Consider the following 18,331-nt stretch of genomic DNA (forward strand, 5'->3'; position numbering starts at 1 on the left):
AGCGGGTAGGAGGGACAGGTGGCTGCGGCTGGTGGCGGCTGGTGGTGGACCCCAACCCAGCCTGCCCCTCGGCCCCCGCTGCTTGCCTGGTGGGACCCATGTGTCCCCGCCCCCCATCCTAAGGCTGAGGAGCCAGAAGAGGGCCTGGAGCCATGGTCGTGGCAGCAACACAAGGAAGCCACCCAGAAACTCGGGAGACCAAATCCCCTTCTGAGAACTTAATCTCCCAGGCCCCCCACCCCCAACCCTCAGATCGGCTGGTGCTAGATCTCACTGGGAGGTCTTGGGTTAGCCACCAGGGCTAATTATAAACTCCGCGGGCTTGGGGCTCTTACTACCCCATCGAAGGGCTTCTGCGGCTCATGCGACCTGGGTTGTTGGCCTTGGAGAGATTAGCACCCAGAGGCCAGGGAGGGGATACGGGCTGCGAGTCCGGCAGGCCTAGGTGCAGCCTGCAGCTGGCACTTTCAAGCCGTGGCCCCAGCAGGTCCCGCTCTGCCAAGCCTCTCCTTTCTCATATGCAAAACGGAGATGGTATTTTCTAGCTCACAGGATGGTGGGGGGCTTATATGTGACAAATGTACCCTCAAGGTGGCAACTTCACTACCATGTCTTGAGTGCTTTGGTGGGTGTGCGGTGCAGAGGGGGTATGTTACTCTCTCCTTCCCTCAATCTCAGAGCAATTTGCTGATGACCTTTTCATTCATGAGCTGGTCCAGCTTCTTGACAAACAGGACTAGGACTCCCAGGCCCATACTTGGGGTTTGTCTCAAGCCCCCCACCTGCTGTCTCCAGGGCCCCAGCTTCTTCTGCATGGTCTACTGTAGTAGATTCCTTGGGCAGCCAAGATGATCTTTTAAAAAATGATGTTTACTCCCCAGCTCCAGAACCTTCCATGGCTCCCCAGGGTGTTCATGGTCTACTTCCAGCTTCTTGGAATGGCATTTGAGGCCCTCCTGCCCCCACGTCCCCATGATGTCTCCTTCTGCAGTCTCCTCTGTACCCTCACGTCCCACCTCAGGGTTCCTCGGCCTGTCAAGCCCCAGCTCACTTCTTGCCTTCTCTGCCTCTATGCCTGTCCCATCGTGCCCCCTCCCCTGTTAGGTAGGTGCCCCCTCCCTGCCCCCATAGCTTCTTGCTTTTCTGCTGCACTGGGACAGCTCCTGGAAATCTGGGTCGTGAGATAGGAGCTTTCCCAGGACAGAGGCCTTCCCGTTCATAGCCATCTCCCGGGCATAGCACGGAGTAAAGCAGGGGCCCTGAGCTCGTTACCATCTGTCCGAAGGGGCTTAGTGCCAGAGCACCGGAGTGCTGGGGACTGTGCAAACAGGGGAGCCATATACCCTGGATGGGCAGCCATCTCTTGGCTCTGATCACCCATTGCCCTGCAGAAACGTGGGGCAGTACGTTTTTTGAAAAAGCCAGAGACTTCATTTCTCAGCCTCTTATGCATCTACATGGGGTCATAAGACTAGTTCTCACCAATGGATCATGGGTGGAATTGATGCGTGTCACCTCCAGGAAGAAGTAGTTAAAGAGGAGCGCCCCCCCTCCCCCGCCAGCCATCAATGTGCTGCTTGGACAGAACTTCAGTAGCTCTGGGGAGACAGAGCAGGGCATCCAGGACTTGGAGGGCAGAGCCACAAGGTGGAAAGAACCTGGGTCCCTGTCACCTGACCAGAGGCACCACCGGATGTTTGAGATAGAAATAAACTTTTTTTAAACAAATTTTATTGGGAAACCTGGGTGGCTCAGTGGTTAAGTGTCTGCCTTCAGCTCAGGTCATGATCCCGGGGTCCTGGGATCGAGTCCTGCGTTGGGCTCCCTGCAGGGAGCCTGCTTCTCCCTCTGCCTGTGTCTCTCATGAATAAATAAAAATAAGTAAATAAAAAATGAAAAACTTTTATTTATTTAACAGAGAATAAGGGAGCAGAAGCCAGGGGAGTGGCAGAGGGAGAGGGAGAAGCAGGCTCCCCACTGAGCAGGGAGCCCAACACAGGGCTCGATCCCAGGACCAGGTCCCAGGACCCTGGGATCATGGCCTGAGCCAGAGGCAGACGCTTAACCGACTGAGCCATCCAGGCACCCAGAATAAACTCTTATTGTGTTAAGTTCTGGATTTATCTGTAACACAAGGCAGGATTATGTGGATGAATAGAAGTGGATTTGTCAGCCCCTCTTTTTTCTTCTTCCTGAGAAAGCAGCTGAAGGCACTGGAAACCCCTGTGTTGTGGGCAGATGGTCACCACTAGCTTCTTTTTTTTTTTTTTTAAGATTTTATTTATTTATTCATGAGAGATACAGAGAGAGGCACAGACACAGGCAGAGGGAGAAGCAGGCTTCATGCGGGGAAGCCTGACGTGGGACTCGATCCCGGGTCTCCAGGATCACACCCTGGGCTGAAGGCGGTGCTAAACTGCTGAGCCACTGCGCTACCCACCACTAGCTTCTAATGGGGGTGGTGGATGGGTAGGACCCATCCTGGGCTGGGACCTCTGGCTTGCCCTCTGGCATGGATTATAGTTACAATAAAGGTGACAAGTGACATGAGAGCACGGGGGGCCCAGCTTGGGTGAGCAGGGCAGGGGGTGTCTGAGCACCGTGGATTCTTCTTGAAGCTCATGGCCCAGACTCAAGGTGGGAAGAGCTTTCTGCTCTGTGGGATAGAAGTGCTCACTACGTGCTTGACACTGCTGCCCTGGGCTCTCTACCTTCAGGTGTAGGGATGAAGCAGCAGCAGAGTTAAAGAACTTGCCCTGGGTCACAAACACATGCTCCCGCTTGTCTGGGGCTCCTGGGCCATACTTTCCAACCCCCTTAGTGTGTCCCAAAGTTTAACAGATGCTGTGGGTGCCCTGTTTGTCTCCTCTGAGCATCTCATGTTCCAGAACATGCCTGGGGGCTTTCTTTCAGTCCTCAGAGGCAAGTTGGAAGTGCCAGAGTATTCTCTTTCCGGGAAGCAGCCCCCATCCAACAAGAGTAGAGTTGGGGAATAAACGTCCCAGCTCCCTCGCCTGGCAGTGGGAGGATTGAGGCACATCCTCTACTGGGTCTCCCCATGGCCCAGGGTGGGCTTGAGCCCTACCTGCCCCTGATGGCAATCTGCTTCATAACTTACCTTTTATCAGCTTCCTTTCTCTGTCCTACCTCCCCGCTTTCGGCCTGGCTGGTGCCTTCCGTACTCTTTCACAAACCACTTGTACACAAATCTCAGGGTCTGCCTTTGGAAAACCCAACCTAAGACACAAAGTATGGGTTTGTACCCTGAGTCGCGGAAGTTGATCCCAGGTGGTACTGGTGAACTTTTAAAACTTGACTGCTCACCTGTGAATTTGAACCAGTGTTAGGAAATAATAGTAGAAGTAGGACAAACATTGTGACGGTGGTATGAGGGCATCTCTTCGCCCTGGCAAGAATGTAAGAATGCAGTTTTTAATTTTCTATCCCGGCATTAGCATGGCTGTGTTTTTTGCCAGGACTGCTGGGAAGTTCAGAGAGAAAGGCTGCTCGATTGCATTTTCTCCCTGAAGGATGGCCCACTTCTGACATGGTCTCTCATCTTTCCGAGCTCACACTTGACTGTGTGTTGAGTCACTAGCATTGGCTGCGTCAGAATTTTGTTGGCAGGAGGTTGGAAATGTATTATAAGCAAATAAAGAATGTCATCAAGTATAGGAGCTTTGGAATGGAATGTGCTGGAATTCGAATCTAAGCCCCACAGCTTAGGGGACCTTGAGCAATCACACCACCTCTTGGACTCTTGATCTCGGCATCTATACATGAGGGTGACGGGAGCCTACTACCTAGTGAAGGTTAAATGAACCGAATCCATAACAAGCATCAAGCACAGAGCTTTGGCAGATGGTAAATGATCACTGTGAATTGTTATGATGGTTACCATTCTAGGGACTGTCATCCCAGTTGAGGAGCAAACCTGTATACCCCAATGTCAGGTGCAATCCTGAGTCTAGTACCCAGGCCTGATCATCAGGAAGAGGAAAGAGATCACAATGGCCAAGCGAGGTCGAAGCTCTGTGAAGGCAAGGAGTCGGTCTGTGTTCTTTGCCACAAAATTCTTAAGACCTGGTACAGTGCCTCGCTCACACTCAACACAGCTGACCCTTGAACGCAAGGGTTAGGGGTGCCAAACTCCTGCAGAGGCAAAAATCCATGTATAATATTTGACTGCCCCCAAATTTAACTACAAACAGCCTCCTACTGACTGGAAGCCTTACTGATAATATAGTCAATTAATACATATTTTGCATATTGTATGTAGTCTAGACTGTATTCTTACAATGAAGTCAGCTAGAGGAAAGAAAATATTAAAAATCATAAGGAAAATACAGTTACAGAACTGTATTCATCCAAAAGAATCTGCAAATAAGTGGATCCATGCCATTCAAACCCATGTTGTCAAGGGATTTGTCGAATGAATGAATGAATGAATGATCAGACAGCCCCACTGGGCCAGGCCATGTGTCTCTGTGCGTAGGCGCCGTGCGGTGAGGGTGTCACAGGGCCCTGGGAGGGTTTCTTGCTGTGGGTTTCAGGGCCCAGAGGCATTCTGTTGGATTCTCACAGAACTCAGGACTGGATTGTGTCCCATTTTATGGTTAAGAAAACTGAGACACAGAGACACGAAGCACTTTGTCCAAAGTCACGCAGGTAAGGAGTGCTGAAGCCCCCAGGTCAGCAGGCGGCCCCTTCCTCCCGGCCCGACGCAACCGGCACTCCTGGCCCAGAGTCCAGCTCTTCCCAGAGAAACAAGCTTGTTTCTTTCTCTTCCTCACTGACCACAAAGACTCAGTTCTGTCCTCAGAAATATTTGGAAAGTTTTATTTAAATGTTTTGTGTTCCCTTTTAACCAACACCAAAAAGAGGGGAAAAAAATTTTGCCGTCCCAAACAGGAGTGTTCCTTCAGAGAGGAGTGGGCAATGCATGTTAAGAGCTGAGAAATGTCTGTCTGTCCAGGCTGCTGCTCTTCCCAGCCCAGGAAGCCCTGGGGTCGGATGGCCAGTCCCAGTTCACTTCTTGGGAGCCCCCGGCAGCCTTGGAATGAGTGAGCAAATCCCCTTCCTGTGGAGAACCTGGTCTCCCCTGCAGTAGGGACTTAGCATGATGGGGCCTGGTGGTTCCAGGAGGGGAGGGGAGTGGGAAGGTCAGATCCGGAATGTTCCATGGAAGCTCTGGGGCCTCCAGGTCTGGAGAAATGTGTTTGCTAGAAAAATAAGATGCTTTGAGAATTTCTGCAGTCTGTATTCTCTGCCTGCCCGAGAGAAACCTACTCTGTTGGCCAAAGGGGGCAGCAGGGAGGGAGCGGAGGCCGGAGGCCAGGAACTCGGCTGGCCCTGGTGGAGGATTCCAGAGGGGAGTGAGGTGGGCAGCAGACTTTGGTTTCCTGGGTCCTCTTTCTGGCAGCTGCAGAGGCTGTGAAGGCCTCCGCCTACCTGGCCCTTGAGGTGTGGGCTCCCAGGCGGTGGGCAGCACTGAGAGAGGGAGGCTGGCCATCTGTCATAGGTGGTGGGTGCCCAGGTCCTGGGCCCTCAGAATAGGATGCCCACGGGGAGCAGGGCCAGCAGGAGGAGCAGGGGACCTGGAGAAGAAGGGCCACCTGCCGAGCTGGCTGAGGCACAGTGGTCCTGGTTGGCACCGATGCAGGCCGCATAAGCCATCACGTGGGGGATGTAGTTCTGCTCGTGGACGCCGTGCAGCAGGTGTGCCATGGGACCCTTGGCGAAGACTGCTACGTCCTCCCCACCGTGGGTCTCGTGGCGCAGGGGCACCGCGGACTGCGCCTGGTAGTTGTTGTGAGCTGTGGGCCAGAAGAAACGCTTGCTGAAGGGCTGCCAGGGGACTGGCACTCTGCAGCAGCCGCCCTGCCCTTCCCGGCTGGCTGGAGCGCTCGCATTTTATAGAGGAGGAAACCGAGGCTCAGCGCGGGGACGTCATTTTGTGCAAAGCCGCGGGATTTGGGCCGGAGTCTGCTCCCTGCACCCCCGGACCCTCAGAGGAGAAGACTCAACCTCATCTAGGCTGTTTAGATTAGAAGCAAAGAGCCAGCTCAGGAGAGCCTCTCACCATCGGCCGCACGGTCAGACCCGCGAGGCCCAGTGGGGCGTCGTGAGCAACCGAACAGTCAACAATATGGAACTAGACAAACACTGAGAAGGGCTCCGGCTTGAGGGATTATACAGCCAGCAACATGTGCCGGGCGCCAGGGTAAGCCCCTCAGACCCAGTTAGGCGGTAGAATCTTCTAGGGAAGAAAGGGAAGCCGAGAGAGGCAGAGTTCGCAAGCCCAGGGCCACAGGGCTGCTCCGCAGAAGGGGATTGACTTGAGGTCCTTCTCACCCAAGTCCTGGCCGTTTGGAGCCCTCCCCGCCACCCCAGCCCCGGATTTGGGCAACCTCACCGTAGTCCACCATGGAGACGTTCTCTCGCTCACCGCCCACCACCTTGTAGCCAGGCCCGTTGCCATACAGGATGGCCGTGAAGGGCTTCTTGTCCGTGTCACTCACCATGGGGGCCAGACCTGCACAGGAAGGCATCGGCCCAGGAGTCAGGTTGGAGAACCAGGAGGAGAGTCCCGGGCCCTCGCTTGGAAGTCCCGAGAGCGCCTTTGAAGAACCTTGAGCCACTCCTTGAAGCCACCTTCCAACCCTGGTTTATTTCCAACTATTCCTCAGTTTTCACTGTGCCTACAACCCTCCCACCTGCTGGTCCACCTGTGTGTCCACCCATCCATCAGGCCATGCATCCATCCTCCTCCCTCGTCCTTCTATCCACCCATCATCCAGGTAGCCACCCATCCACCCACCGGAGCGCTCACTTCAGTCCGTCCCCTTACCTTGTGACCACGCGCACCCCTACAGCACCTTCACTTTCTTATCCGATTCTCATGGAGTCCCACATGGGCCAGGCCCTGAACTCACTGGCTCTCCCACCCTACTCCCGCTCCCGGACAGGCGGCCCCTGGGAATGCCCAGTGCCCACCCCAACAGAGGCCCACCTACCAAAGATAGAGTTGCCCCGGGGGGTGTACCCGCCAAAGGTGAAGACGTGGGAGTGGTCCGCAGTGACGACGGTCAGCGTGTCTTCCAAGGAGGTCATGACGCCTGCCTTCCCAATTGCCCGGTCCATCTCCACTGCCTCGTGCAGCGCCTGCTTGGCCTTGCCCTCGTGATGCCCGTGGTCAATCCTGCCTCCTTGAGACACCAGGGTGAAGGCCTTGGGTAAGAGGGAGGCCTGCACCCCCAGGTCCTGCCACAACACTACCGCCGGATTAGCTGTTCTCTGACGGGGAACGGCCACGGGCCAAGTACCGTGCCAGGCATGTTATGCTGCCGCTCAACCTTCACAGCAGCTCGGGGAGAGCAAGTCGTGGACTAAGGGCCCACACACGGCGAGGGCAAAGCCAGGATTTAAAGGAGATCCGCCTGACTGAAAGCTTGTGCTCTGTCCGCCACCCCACACGGCTCTCCGTGCGGCTTCTTCACCTGCTTGAAGGCGTCCGAGACCTCAGACAGGTAGAGACGGGAACCAGCGTGCCTAAGTGCCTACTGGGTGGTGCCAGGCATAACAAGCTGGTGTCTTGTTCCCCCTTCACAACAATCCTGGGCAGAGATGGGCACGATCAGTCCCGTTTACCGATGGAGCAACTGAGGCCTCAGGTACCAGGGTGATGTGCCCAAGGTGGGGGGACTGGGATTTGAACTCAGGCATAAATGCTCATTCTCAGTGCCCAGGGGGTGCCCAGGCAGGCCTTCATAAAGGACTCTGAAGCCTGTGCCACCTCTCCTAGGTGAGGAGCTTTGAGCCTGGCGAAGGGCTGCGTGACCCAAGGTGACCCCTCCTGTCTCTAACAGGAGGTCGCTGCCGGAGTGGACACTCCCAGTTCTGAGGGTCCTGAGCCTGGGCGTCCTCCCTTTCCACTGGCCTGAGCCTCACCACTCTGGCCTGGCAGGCTGGCAGGGTGGGTCCTCCCTTTGTTGTGGTTCTGGGAGCAGTTACAAAGAGGACTGCTCCCGGGGGAGCCCGTGTGCTCACCACCACTGGTTCCTGGCCGGGTCCCTGGCGTCAGAGGCCCATTTGGGCCAGGCTGAGACCGCCATGCTGGAGTGGGAACCCCGGGGTTTGGCAAGAAAGTGGCCAAGCTGAGCTGGCGGCCGTTGGCCTCTGGAAGGCAGAGGGGCCTGAGTGTGTATTGTGTGTGTACAAATATATCTTTGTGTGTGTGTGTGTGTGTGTGTGTGTGTGTGTGTACAGGGAGAGTTCAGTGAGGCAACTTCAGGAACCCTGGGAGACAATGGCTGTTAGAACTTTGAAAGATTCCGGAAACTTTATCACTTCCTCACACTTCCTATTGTTATTGACTTAGCTATTGTGTAATCATAATAATGGTAATAATAGAAACATGGAATATTTATTTTCTGCTGGGCCCTGTTCCAGGTACTTTATGTCTCTGAACGCAATGGATGTTAATAACCCTTCTAAGACTATTTTTTACTTCCTCTTACAGAAATGTACGGGTAGAGGTCACACAGCCAGGATAGGGCAGCACCAGCAAAGAACCCAAGCCTGACTCCAGGGCCCCCCACCAGCGCCGGGAAACCACGTGAACGTTGGCGTAGAGCACTGCCAACTCCCAAAGGGACTGGCTCTCCCAGTCTGGGGGATCCCAGGATATCCCAGGACCTGCTCCGGGCCTGCTCTCAGGCGTAGGACTCACGAATTGGACTTGGCCCCACAAGTGCCTGGTAAGAGCAGATGCCCACCACCCAGCCGAGGGCTCCTGCAGATTGATAGGCATCTGCGGAGGAGGACTCTGGGCCTGTGTCCTCGAGCCCAGCCAGGCAGTGGCTCAGAAGCAGATGTCCACCAGGCCTGCTGACTTGTCCTTTGGGAGGAGTGAAGCTGAGAGGCCTCAGGGAGGGACCCCCAAAAGGAAGGCTCCCACCTCCACTCCTGGGAAGCCTTCCTGGATTAGTTGGCCTGACAGGCTATCTTCATGCCCACAGGAGGACAGCTCGTTGGGCTGGGAGCTTCAACACCATGCATGACCCATCTTCCCCAAAAGGAATTTCCCCTTCTCTTCAAAAGTGGACAGCTGCCTTTGAGAGTTGGAGCACCCAATCCCCTCACCCCAAGGCTAGATACCCAGAAGTTCCCAGGGAAGTGGCCCTGCAGCCAGGCCTGGGGCCCTACCTTCCACGAGCAAGAAGAAGCCTCTGGGGTTCTTGCTCAGAATCTTGATGGCTATTTCCACCATCTCGGAGAGTGACGGGTCAGTCACGTTGTTCCTGTTCAGCTCGTACTGCATGTCCCCCGGCTCAAAGAGACCTGAGGAAGATGCAAGGAGGACATGGATGGTGAGCTTTCCCGTGACCCTGTCAGGGGGAACCCCCACCCACCCAAGGAGCCTGGGCTGTCTCAGGGAACACAGGTTCCCCACATACAACTTGGGGTTAGAGCGAGCAGGGAGGAAGCTGGCCACAGGGGGCCCCTAAGTGTGCCCAGAGCTTTGGGAGCACTGCCTCCTTTCCCACATGCCGTTCTAAGCGGTTTGGAAGCACATATGCACCAACCTTCAAGATGGTACCCAAGAGTCCCTGCCTTCTGGAATTCACACACTTGTGTGTCCCCTCCTACACTAAGACTATCTTGTGCATCCAACAGAATGTTGCAGAAATGACGCTATGTCACTTCCAGGCCAGGGCATACAGTATTACAGCTTTAGCCTTACATACTCTTCTGGGGGAAGCCAGCGCCACGTCCTAAGGACCAACTCTGTGGAGAGCTCCATGTGGCAAGGACCTGAGGCTTCCTGCCATGCAAACAAGCCATTGTAGAAGCCCACGTCCCAGTCAAGCCTTCGGATGACTGTAACCTCATGGGAGACCAAGCTAAGCTCCTTGAAATTCCTGCCGCCAAGAAACTGTGTGAAGTAATAAACGTTTACTCTTCTCATTTCTTTCTTTATTGAGGTTTACTCTTAAACTGTTAAGTTGGAGATAATTTGTTACCCAGTAACGAGTACCTTGTACAATGCATTGGCTCATGTGTACTCATGACAGTGCCGGAGTAGGCCCTACCATCGCCGCATCTTACGGAATAGTTATTATTCCTACTTTACAGAAAAGAAAACTGAGGCACAGAGAGGAATCACTTGCCCAAGGTCGCACAGCTTACAGGTGATAGAGTGGGAAGATCCACGAGTGGGCCTGTTGTGCTACATGGGAACATGCACAGCTCTACACAGCCTGTGTGTGTGTGCGTGTGTGTGTGTGTGTGTGTGTGCATGTACACACGCGTGTTGTGTCTGGGGGATCCTCCTCCAAGGGGCCCAGCTTTGAGCCCATAACCCCTAATGACACACCCAGGACTAGGGGCTGTGCTCCTTGGGAAAGGTTTGCAGAGATTTTGCCACCACTCGCTGGGCACAGCAGCCAGGTGGGACAGGGGACCCAGGTGTTGGCAAGGTGGGGCTCAGGGCCTCATTTCACCAAGCCAGGGCCCCTCCCCTGCTCCCCACTCCCGGGGTGCCGACGCCCAGTCACACCAGCAGAGACAACCTGGTGGGCTTCTGCCTGGGTCACACAGCAGGGCTGGCTCCAGGCCACCTGCCCCAGCCAGGGGTCAGATTTACCGGGGCCATGATGCTAATGGGCCCAGGAGCCCGCCGCAATCTCTTCCCCAACCTGAGCGTCTCTTTCCCTTTGTGTTCAGTGGAACCATTCACTCTGTACAGGCAGCAGATTTCAGGCCCAATTCTGTGAACCAGAACCCCCCTTCCTCACCTCTTCCAGGTCCTAGAGCCTGAGAGCCAAGGTCTCTAAGTACGGGGAAGGCTGGGGCCTGGACCCCCCAGGTCTGGACTCACAGCCCCAGCCCCAGGGCACCCAGTTGGGTGTCCTCCACTCCACCCACTCCACTTACCCAAGAGGTAGTCCACGGTGTAGGGGTCGAGGGCCAGGAGTTCCGTGCGGTTCCAGACGTAGTGAGAGTGCTAGGAAGAAGGGCCTCTGTCAGCCACGTGGGGGCTGGGTGGTTGGAGGGCTGACCCCAGAAGGGCATGTATTTGTTTCCTTTAGCCATTTACTAATCCCTCCCTGAGGATCTACTATCTCTGCCTTCAAGGCATGACAAATAGGCAATTCAAATGCAGAGGTATGAGAATTGAGAGACAGGGTGTGTGTTTGTTTGTTGTGAGCCCAGAGGCAAGATCGAGGAGGGCCTCCTAGTGAAGGTGATGTCCTAATGGGGCCCTAGAGGACAGGAAGCCCTTGATCAGTCTAGGGTCAGGAAGGAGAGTTTTGAGCAACAGGGGAGGATCGTGGGGTCAAAAAAGCTGAAGATATGGGTCGCCAAGGGGCCTTGGGTATCCACCAGGTGTGGGTTGAGTCAAGGAGGAAGTGAAGCCTAAGCTCTGCCCCAGGGACCCCAACCAAGAGGGTGACAGAGGAAGTGCTGCTTCCCCAGGACAGAGGCCACGGGAAGAAGCTAGCGGACGCATCTGGAGATGGCACCACTTAGCGCCTGGGGGTGGGGGTGGGGACATGGCACTGCCGGGAATCAGCTGTGCAGCCTCAGGGAAGCCCCTATCTGGATTTGTGGTTTTGCAACCTCAGAGGCTGTTATGGGAAAAAGGGCGGGAAGGCCGAGGAGGTGGGGCTTCCCCTGCCCTGCTCTGCTCAGCAGGTCCCGCTGTGTTACCTCATCTGGTTCTCACGTTGGCCCTGGTGCTCACATTGGCCCTCTGAGGGAGGTACTGTTACTCTCATTTTGCAGACAAGGACACTGAGACACTCAGCGGGCAGGGGAGTCTGACTCCAGGATGCACTGTTAAGGTACGATCTGAGGCATGTACGGCCTGCCTGGGACCCTGTCTGGCCCAGTGGTGTGGGTCCAGTCTCTCCCTCTTGGAGTTGACACCGAGCTCCAGGGCTGAGCACTTGCCCAGGCTAGGAGGACTAAACCCTGGCTCCAGGTTCTACGGAGAGAAACTGAGGCTGGGAAGAGCAGTGTGTCTCTGGCCCTGCCGGGGCTGACTCAGAGCAATGGAAAGGGTTCACAGAAGCTCAGTCCCACCCTCACCCACCCTGTGGGGGCCATCCTCAGGCCCCTGCCCCCACCTTGCTTTTGGCCCGGCCTCATCCCACAAGGCCTCCCCAGGGGCCGGTCCTGGAACCCTCAGAAACCCAACCCCAGAGTGACATCAAAGCAGCTCCCAGGCTGCTCCCCACTGTCTTCACTCCTGACCACAGTCATTTCCAGACCCCATCTGCTCCAGGCCCAGCGGCCGCCAGAGCTTCTCCAGGGAGCCGGTGCTCAGGCCCTTCCAGCGCTCCAGCCTCCCAGCCCCAGCACGTGCCTCGCCGGGGGCCAAAGCCAGCTCACCATGGTTGGCTTCCACCTCCCACCATGGCTCACACGCTCCCCTCCCACCTCCACCCTTCCTCCTCCTCCCCAGGGCTCATCAGCTCCTTCCTTGTGGTCTGATCCCTCTGGGTTCCCGTAGGTCCTGGGCTGCCCGCCACCCGAGCACACAGTGATCCACAATCCCTTGACCATCTGATTCATCCTTTGGCATTCACGCCCAGCGAGCGGCCCTGCACACAGTAGGGGCTCAGGTGGCCTGAATGTCCATGCAGGCCCACCCTCCCCACTGTCTAGCTCTCCGGCGGGGGGAGCCCTCCTCTGAAGGGAGGAATTGACTGATCACCTACTGTGTGCCATTCATGTATCAGTTAGACCACTTGGGCCCATCAAGGTAAGAATTACAACCCCATTTACAGAGGAGGAAACAAACTGAGATTCAGAGAGGGGTCCTCCAACCCTTCCCACCACAAGCCGTCCCTGCAACCAAGCCAGCTGGTTACCTTGTGTCTCGGTTTGAAGTTCTTCCAGATGTCGATGAGGTTCAGGCCATCCAGCCTCGTGCCCCTGGACTTCTCGTCCATCTCATACTCCACATCTGTTCTATTCTTGGGGAACATGTACTTCCGGCCGCCCCCCATGATCACCTACAGGGGACAGGAGCCATCAGCACCCCAAGGGTTCCAGGCTTCAAGAGCTGGGCTCCTGGAGGCGCTGGGGTCAGTGTGGATGCCTCTCCAGCTTGGAGAGTCTTGGGTTTGGTCCACACTGCCCACCCTGGGCTTCTGCTTTTCCACTTGGGGAGATGAAATCATGAGTATATGGGGACCATGGTTTGGGGCTTCTGGGTGAAATATTGGCGGTACTGACAATTCCTCGTACCTGGCTTTCCAGAAGCCTGACTCAGCTCCTACTCGTGTAAGAATAACACCATCTAGGGAGCACTCACTGCATGTCAGGCACTGAACTCTAGATACGTTATCTTAATCAACTTCGTTACCAAGGCCGCAAGGGAACCTGTGTCCCCATTTTCCAACTAAAGAAATGGGAGCAGCAATATGGTTTTTCTCCCCCTAAGGGCACACGGCAAGGGGCACAGTCAGGATTCGAACCCGAGGCTTCGCTGCCCCCAGCACGGGCGCCTGGCGCATCTGCAGAGCTCCCTCTCCCCAGTGGGAAGCAGCGGGCCACAGGCCAGAGGCCTCTGCCAGGGAGGTCTCGGGGCAGCCCAGCCGGGAGCCTGGGCAAACAGTGGCCAGCGCTCACGTCTGTGTAGTCCCCGCCAGGCTAATTTTACTCACCACGGCTGGCGTGCGCGGGCGGACGGACGCGGGACTGTTTGTTTTCCTTGGGAGCCCATGTTTGAAGTCCTGACTATTTTTAAAATGGGGCCAAGAGCATAACAGCCACCGCCTGCGGTGACCACCACACCGGTGTCCTCCTGTCACCGCAGGCGCCAGGCCAGGCCGCCGCCCCTGGACACCTTGGGCGAGCAGAGCGCTACGGCTGGCCTCAGGTCCTCCGTCCCCGGCCTGGCATCGCCCAGGTTCCCTTCTGTCCCTTCCGCTTGCTTCCCTCCTGAGAACCCAGGAGCCCAGGCGGGGAAGGTGCCCAGGGCCAGCCAGGGCCACAGGGACCCAGAAAGGGCACAGGCCTGACTTCCAACTTGGGTTTGACTCCGACTGTCACCTACGGACCAAGGGCCTGGCGCTTAACCCCTCTGAGCCTCAGTTTCCTTATCTGTAGGATGGAAGGAACGTCCACCCGCGGGATGGCTGCAGAAGGAAGTGCAGGAATAGGATGGGGTCCCGGCGCCCCGCGGCCCCAGTGCAAGGTGTTCTCAGCGGCAGAAGCGGCGGACACCAGGGCTTCCAGCGAGGCCACCGTGGGCCCCAGCCAGGAGCTCTGGGGGCGGGGTGGGCCGTGAGGGGAAGGAGAGGGGACCCCGGGTCACTGGCCCCCGGCTCCCCACCCCCGTTCCCACAGAACCTGACCCCTTGGCATTTTCAGAGTGGAAAATGAAGCCCCCAATCTTCTTGCCTGGAGCCTCATCATTTCCAGCTCCAGCAGGGACTTCACACGCTCATTAAACTCCCAAATAACAGACTTGCTGTTTGGCTTTGGGGTTTGGGTTTGTGTCTTTCTTTCTTTCTTTCCCTTTTTTTTTAGCAAAAGATATTTATTTTCAGGGCGGACACCAGGAGTTGTGTTTCATGTGCAGCCTGGGGGCTGGGGGGCTTTGGGGCGGTGGAGGTGCAGAAGTGGACGGGAGGGCAAAGTGGGATGGAAGGAGAGAGTGGGGGGCAGTCTTCACCCAGGCCCAGCCCAGGCCCATCCCCTCAGTCACACCCCAGCTCGTCCCCCAGGGGCCCGAGGACCCCCGTCCACCCTCACCCCACGGAGACATCTTCCCTAAGCTCCTGTCCCCCTCTCAGGCTGCTCCTGGCACATGTCCCCGAGTAGCAGCCCCGTAATTACACCCTGCACTTGTACAACAAATGTTCTCACATCCATGACCTCATCTCGGCCTCCAGCGGCCCTGGGAGGGGGGCAGGTGGGGCTTGCTATTCTTGTTGCACAGGTGGGGAAACTGAGGCTCAGGAAGAGGAAGCAGCTTGCGCCAGGTTGTGCAGCAGGTAGAGGCACAGTCAGGACAGAGGTTTGCCTCGGATGCATGCTCGCTTGGAGGGGTCACCGCAACTGTGTGTCTAATCCACTGCTTGGAAAGGGAAGTTATGGGTGGGTAGGGGGGCCTTGAAAATGGGGTGGGGAGGGTGGTGCATGGGGGACAGAGGGTGGGTCTGGGAGCCAGTGCGTTTGGCTGCAGGTGGTAGAAACAGGTGAGACCTGGGGCTTTCTCTGAGCCTCACTGAAACCCCACTTTAGTTTCAGGGAGCTAAGGTCCCTGTGCCCCCTCGCCAGACCCCAGCAGCGGGTAACAAGAGCCTAAGAAAAGGAAGAAGCCAGAGGTCCTCAGTTAAGAAGACAGTAGGGGCCCCTCTGAGTACCACGGGAACGGTGTCTGGGCTTCGGGCGTGCACCTGCACACTCGAGCCTGCCTGCTAGGACAGGGATATGTGGCTTGTGCATAATGCTACCGTTTTCTGAGAGCTCACTAGGTGTCAGGCCTCCCTAAACTCTCAGGATTATTTGATTTGGATCTCGCAATGGGCTTGTGAAGGAGGCACATTTCGGGCTGTAAAAGGGAAGCTATAGAGGTTAACTGACCCAAGGTCACACAGCTAGCCAATGGCAGGGCAAGGGTTTGAGGCCAGGAAGTTTTAAAAATGAGAGCTTGTGCTAACCACCGGCCACACCACCTCTTCTCTGGGCTTAACTGGTCGAGCGCACGGGACATGGGCCTGTCTGTGCATGTGGGAATGTGCAGGGCAGGTCCTCCCCTTGGAAGGCCACTGTGTCACCCCTACCTTCCCATGTTGGTGGGGGCGGGGGGCAGAGGGGTGCTGTTGGTGCAGTGCCAGATTCCAATTTACGGAATAATCCTTGGGCGCCTGATTCTTGGGGTGTGGTGGCAGCTACATCAGGGCTTATCCCTCAGCCCCACCGCGGAGAAAGCCTCCAGTGCTTCCCTGCCCCAACCGCAAATCCCCTAATGGGCTGGGAGCCTCCCAGGTGTGTGGGGAGCCAGGCCGAGCTGCTTTTCCTTCTCCTGAGCCAGCAGAGGCCTGAGGCCCACCAGAGGCCCCGCCTCACAAGCCTGCCCCTCCCTGATCGCCCGCACCCCCACACTCGCCTCGATGTCCTTGACGTTGTGCATGAGCTGGTAGGCAATGTCCTTGCAGCCCTGGCTTAGGGCCTCCGGGGGCATCTCGTTGTCCGAGTACCAGTCCCGGTCAGCGGAGTGGGCGTAGGCGGCACTGGGGGTGGCGTGGTTCACCCTCGTGGTGGTCACAATGCCCACAGATTTCCCTGGGGTGTGGGAGAGGACGGTTGGCTTCGTCTGGGGATGGGGGGCTGTCCAAGCTGTCTTCTCCTTGCCTCTCCTGACTAAAGACTGGCCTCCCATTGCTTCCACGGACTGCCTGGACCTTGGGCTCCCCGGCAGTACCTGGGGGGGGGAGGGGTGATGCTGGCTTCCAACTGCCCGGCAGCACAGCTCACTTTGCCTCTGTGGCTTCCCCTCCATCATCTGCCCGCAGGGTCCCCTCCTCAGGGCCCTCTGATGGTGTGGCTCTCTCACCTTGTCAGTCAACCTCATACCCTGACCCCAAAGTGGACCAGGGCCTCCCACTTGCAGGGAGGAAGGGAGAAGTAGATGCTGAAGTGCTATGGGGCCTGCACCAGGCTACGTTCTCTACCTTCCTCACGCCATACCTAGGAGGGGGCCATGTCTTCATGTCCATTTTATTGTCAGATAAATAGCCTCAGGGAAATGAGCCGGGACCAGAACCCACATCTGAGTAACCCCTAAGCCACTAGCCTTCCCTGCTGTGGAAAGGATTCCAGGAATATCTCCCAGACTCCCAGACATCAGAGCTGGAGAGCATCCTTCTCTGCCCTCTCCCCATTATCCAGTGGGGCAGACTGAGGCCCAGACAGGTCATGGAGCCGGGCCCCACTCCCTGCCACTTCCCCACTCACCAGCGTCCTTGGCCCAGCGCAGGATGGAGGTGACCTCGTTTCCCTGAGTCGTGTTGCACTGGGTGCGCTGGGTCGCGGCGCTCACGCCCACCGTGCCCTCGTTGGCCTTCACTCCACACAAGTAGGCGGTGGCAGTGCCTGCGCTGTCAGGGACCTGAGCGTTGGTGTTGTAAGTCTGCAGGTGGGAAAGGAGGGTCAGGGATTGGCCAGGCCTCACGGTGGCCTTCACCCCAGCCCCCCTCACACCATGAGGACTGGGGCATGATGGAGACAGAGAGGCCTCCTGTGGCCTTGGCCAAGCCCTGCTACCTACCGAGGTCCCCCCAGAGCCACAATATCACCTAGCTGCCTGCTTCCTGTACCCTGGCAGCCAGGGCAGCGGGAAGGGGTGAATGCAACCCTACGGCATGCGGAGGGCTGGGGTCCAGATCACTGGGACCTCTCTCTGGGTCTGGGGTTGTAAGATCCAGTAAGGGAGCGGGGTAGGCAGGTGAGTCTTGGAGAAGGAAGGAGGAGGTGGTTCTTGAAAAAGTGATGTGGGGAAGCTATGGAAAGGGAGTAACTGGGTGAGGGAAGCAGGATCTAGGATGGGGAAAATGGGGAAGAGGCTCCCTTCTCTTCCCCATTCAGACCTCTAGTTGAGACCCTGAAACTATTTGCCTGTCTTCCTTCACACCAGACTGAGAGCCACAGAAAAAAATCCCAGTCCCTGCCATTCCCCCAGAAGTGAGCCCTGGGCCTGACCCAGAGTGTCCAGAGGATCTTTATTATATAACGCCTCCACAGTCGCCACCGCCACCACCAGGGACCCCAATAACAAGAGCTGCAGTCACTAGGGACCCCTGGGTGGCTCAGTGCTTGAGTGTCTGTCTGCCTCTGGCTCAGGGCTCAATCCCAGGGTCCTGGGATCAAGTCCTGCATCAGGCTCCCTGGGATGAGCCTGCTTCTCCCTCTGCCTGTGTCTCTGCCTCTCTCTCTGTCTCATGAATAAATAAATAAAATCTAAAAAGAAAAAAAGAGCTGTAGTCACTAATCTAATCCACTTGGAGGTGCCTGGGAGGGGATGACGGCAGCAGGACTGGCACAGAAGCATATACACCGCGTGATTCCGTGCATAGCAATGACAAAAGCCGAACAGCTTCTCTGTGGTGTTGGAAGTCGGTGGGGGTCAGGGGGACAAGGGGCCGGAGGGGAGCTGGGGGCCTTTTCTGGCTGCTGTCACGTTTAGCTTCTTAGCCTGGACGCTGGCTATACAGAAACATGCCGTTTGCAAAAATTCAAGGTGGGCTTGGGCACATGCATATTATACCTCAATTGATTTTTTTTATGATAGTCACAGAGAGAGAGAGAG

The 18,331-nt window shown here is 56.6% G+C and overlaps 1 protein-coding gene and 1 long non-coding RNA gene across 3 annotated transcripts in view; one reads left to right on the top strand and one right to left on the bottom strand.

Moving 5' to 3' along the window:
- Nucleotides 1-4,810: 4,810 nt before the first annotated feature.
- The window catches only part of ALPL (alkaline phosphatase, biomineralization associated), a 53,396-nt gene continuing 39,875 nt past the window's right edge, over nt 4,811-18,331 (bottom strand). For both annotated transcript variants that reach the window (XM_077899282.1, XM_077899283.1), the window contains exons 5-12: nt 16,981-17,155; nt 16,133-16,308; nt 12,882-13,025; nt 10,939-11,008; nt 9,208-9,342; nt 7,017-7,208; nt 6,416-6,535; nt 4,811-5,816 (exon numbers count right to left, since the gene is read on the bottom strand). In XM_077899282.1, the coding sequence (XP_077755408.1) occupies nt 5,548-5,816; nt 6,416-6,535; nt 7,017-7,208; nt 9,208-9,342; nt 10,939-11,008; nt 12,882-13,025; nt 16,133-16,308; nt 16,981-17,155 (1,281 nt within the window). In that variant the 3' untranslated portion in view covers nt 4,811-5,547. The remainder of the gene's footprint in view (nt 5,817-6,415; nt 6,536-7,016; nt 7,209-9,207; nt 9,343-10,938; nt 11,009-12,881; nt 13,026-16,132; nt 16,309-16,980; nt 17,156-18,331) is intronic.
- LOC144314770 (uncharacterized) lies at nt 11,666-14,484 on the top strand. The gene is made up of 2 exons (XR_013380628.1): nt 11,666-11,849; nt 14,125-14,484. It is a non-coding gene; the product is annotated as an uncharacterized LOC144314770 (long non-coding RNA).

Source organism: Canis aureus, chromosome 5 (genome assembly GCF_053574225.1).
Source record: "Canis aureus isolate CA01 chromosome 5, VMU_Caureus_v.1.0, whole genome shotgun sequence".
NCBI lineage: Eukaryota > Metazoa > Chordata > Mammalia > Carnivora > Canidae > Canis > Canis aureus.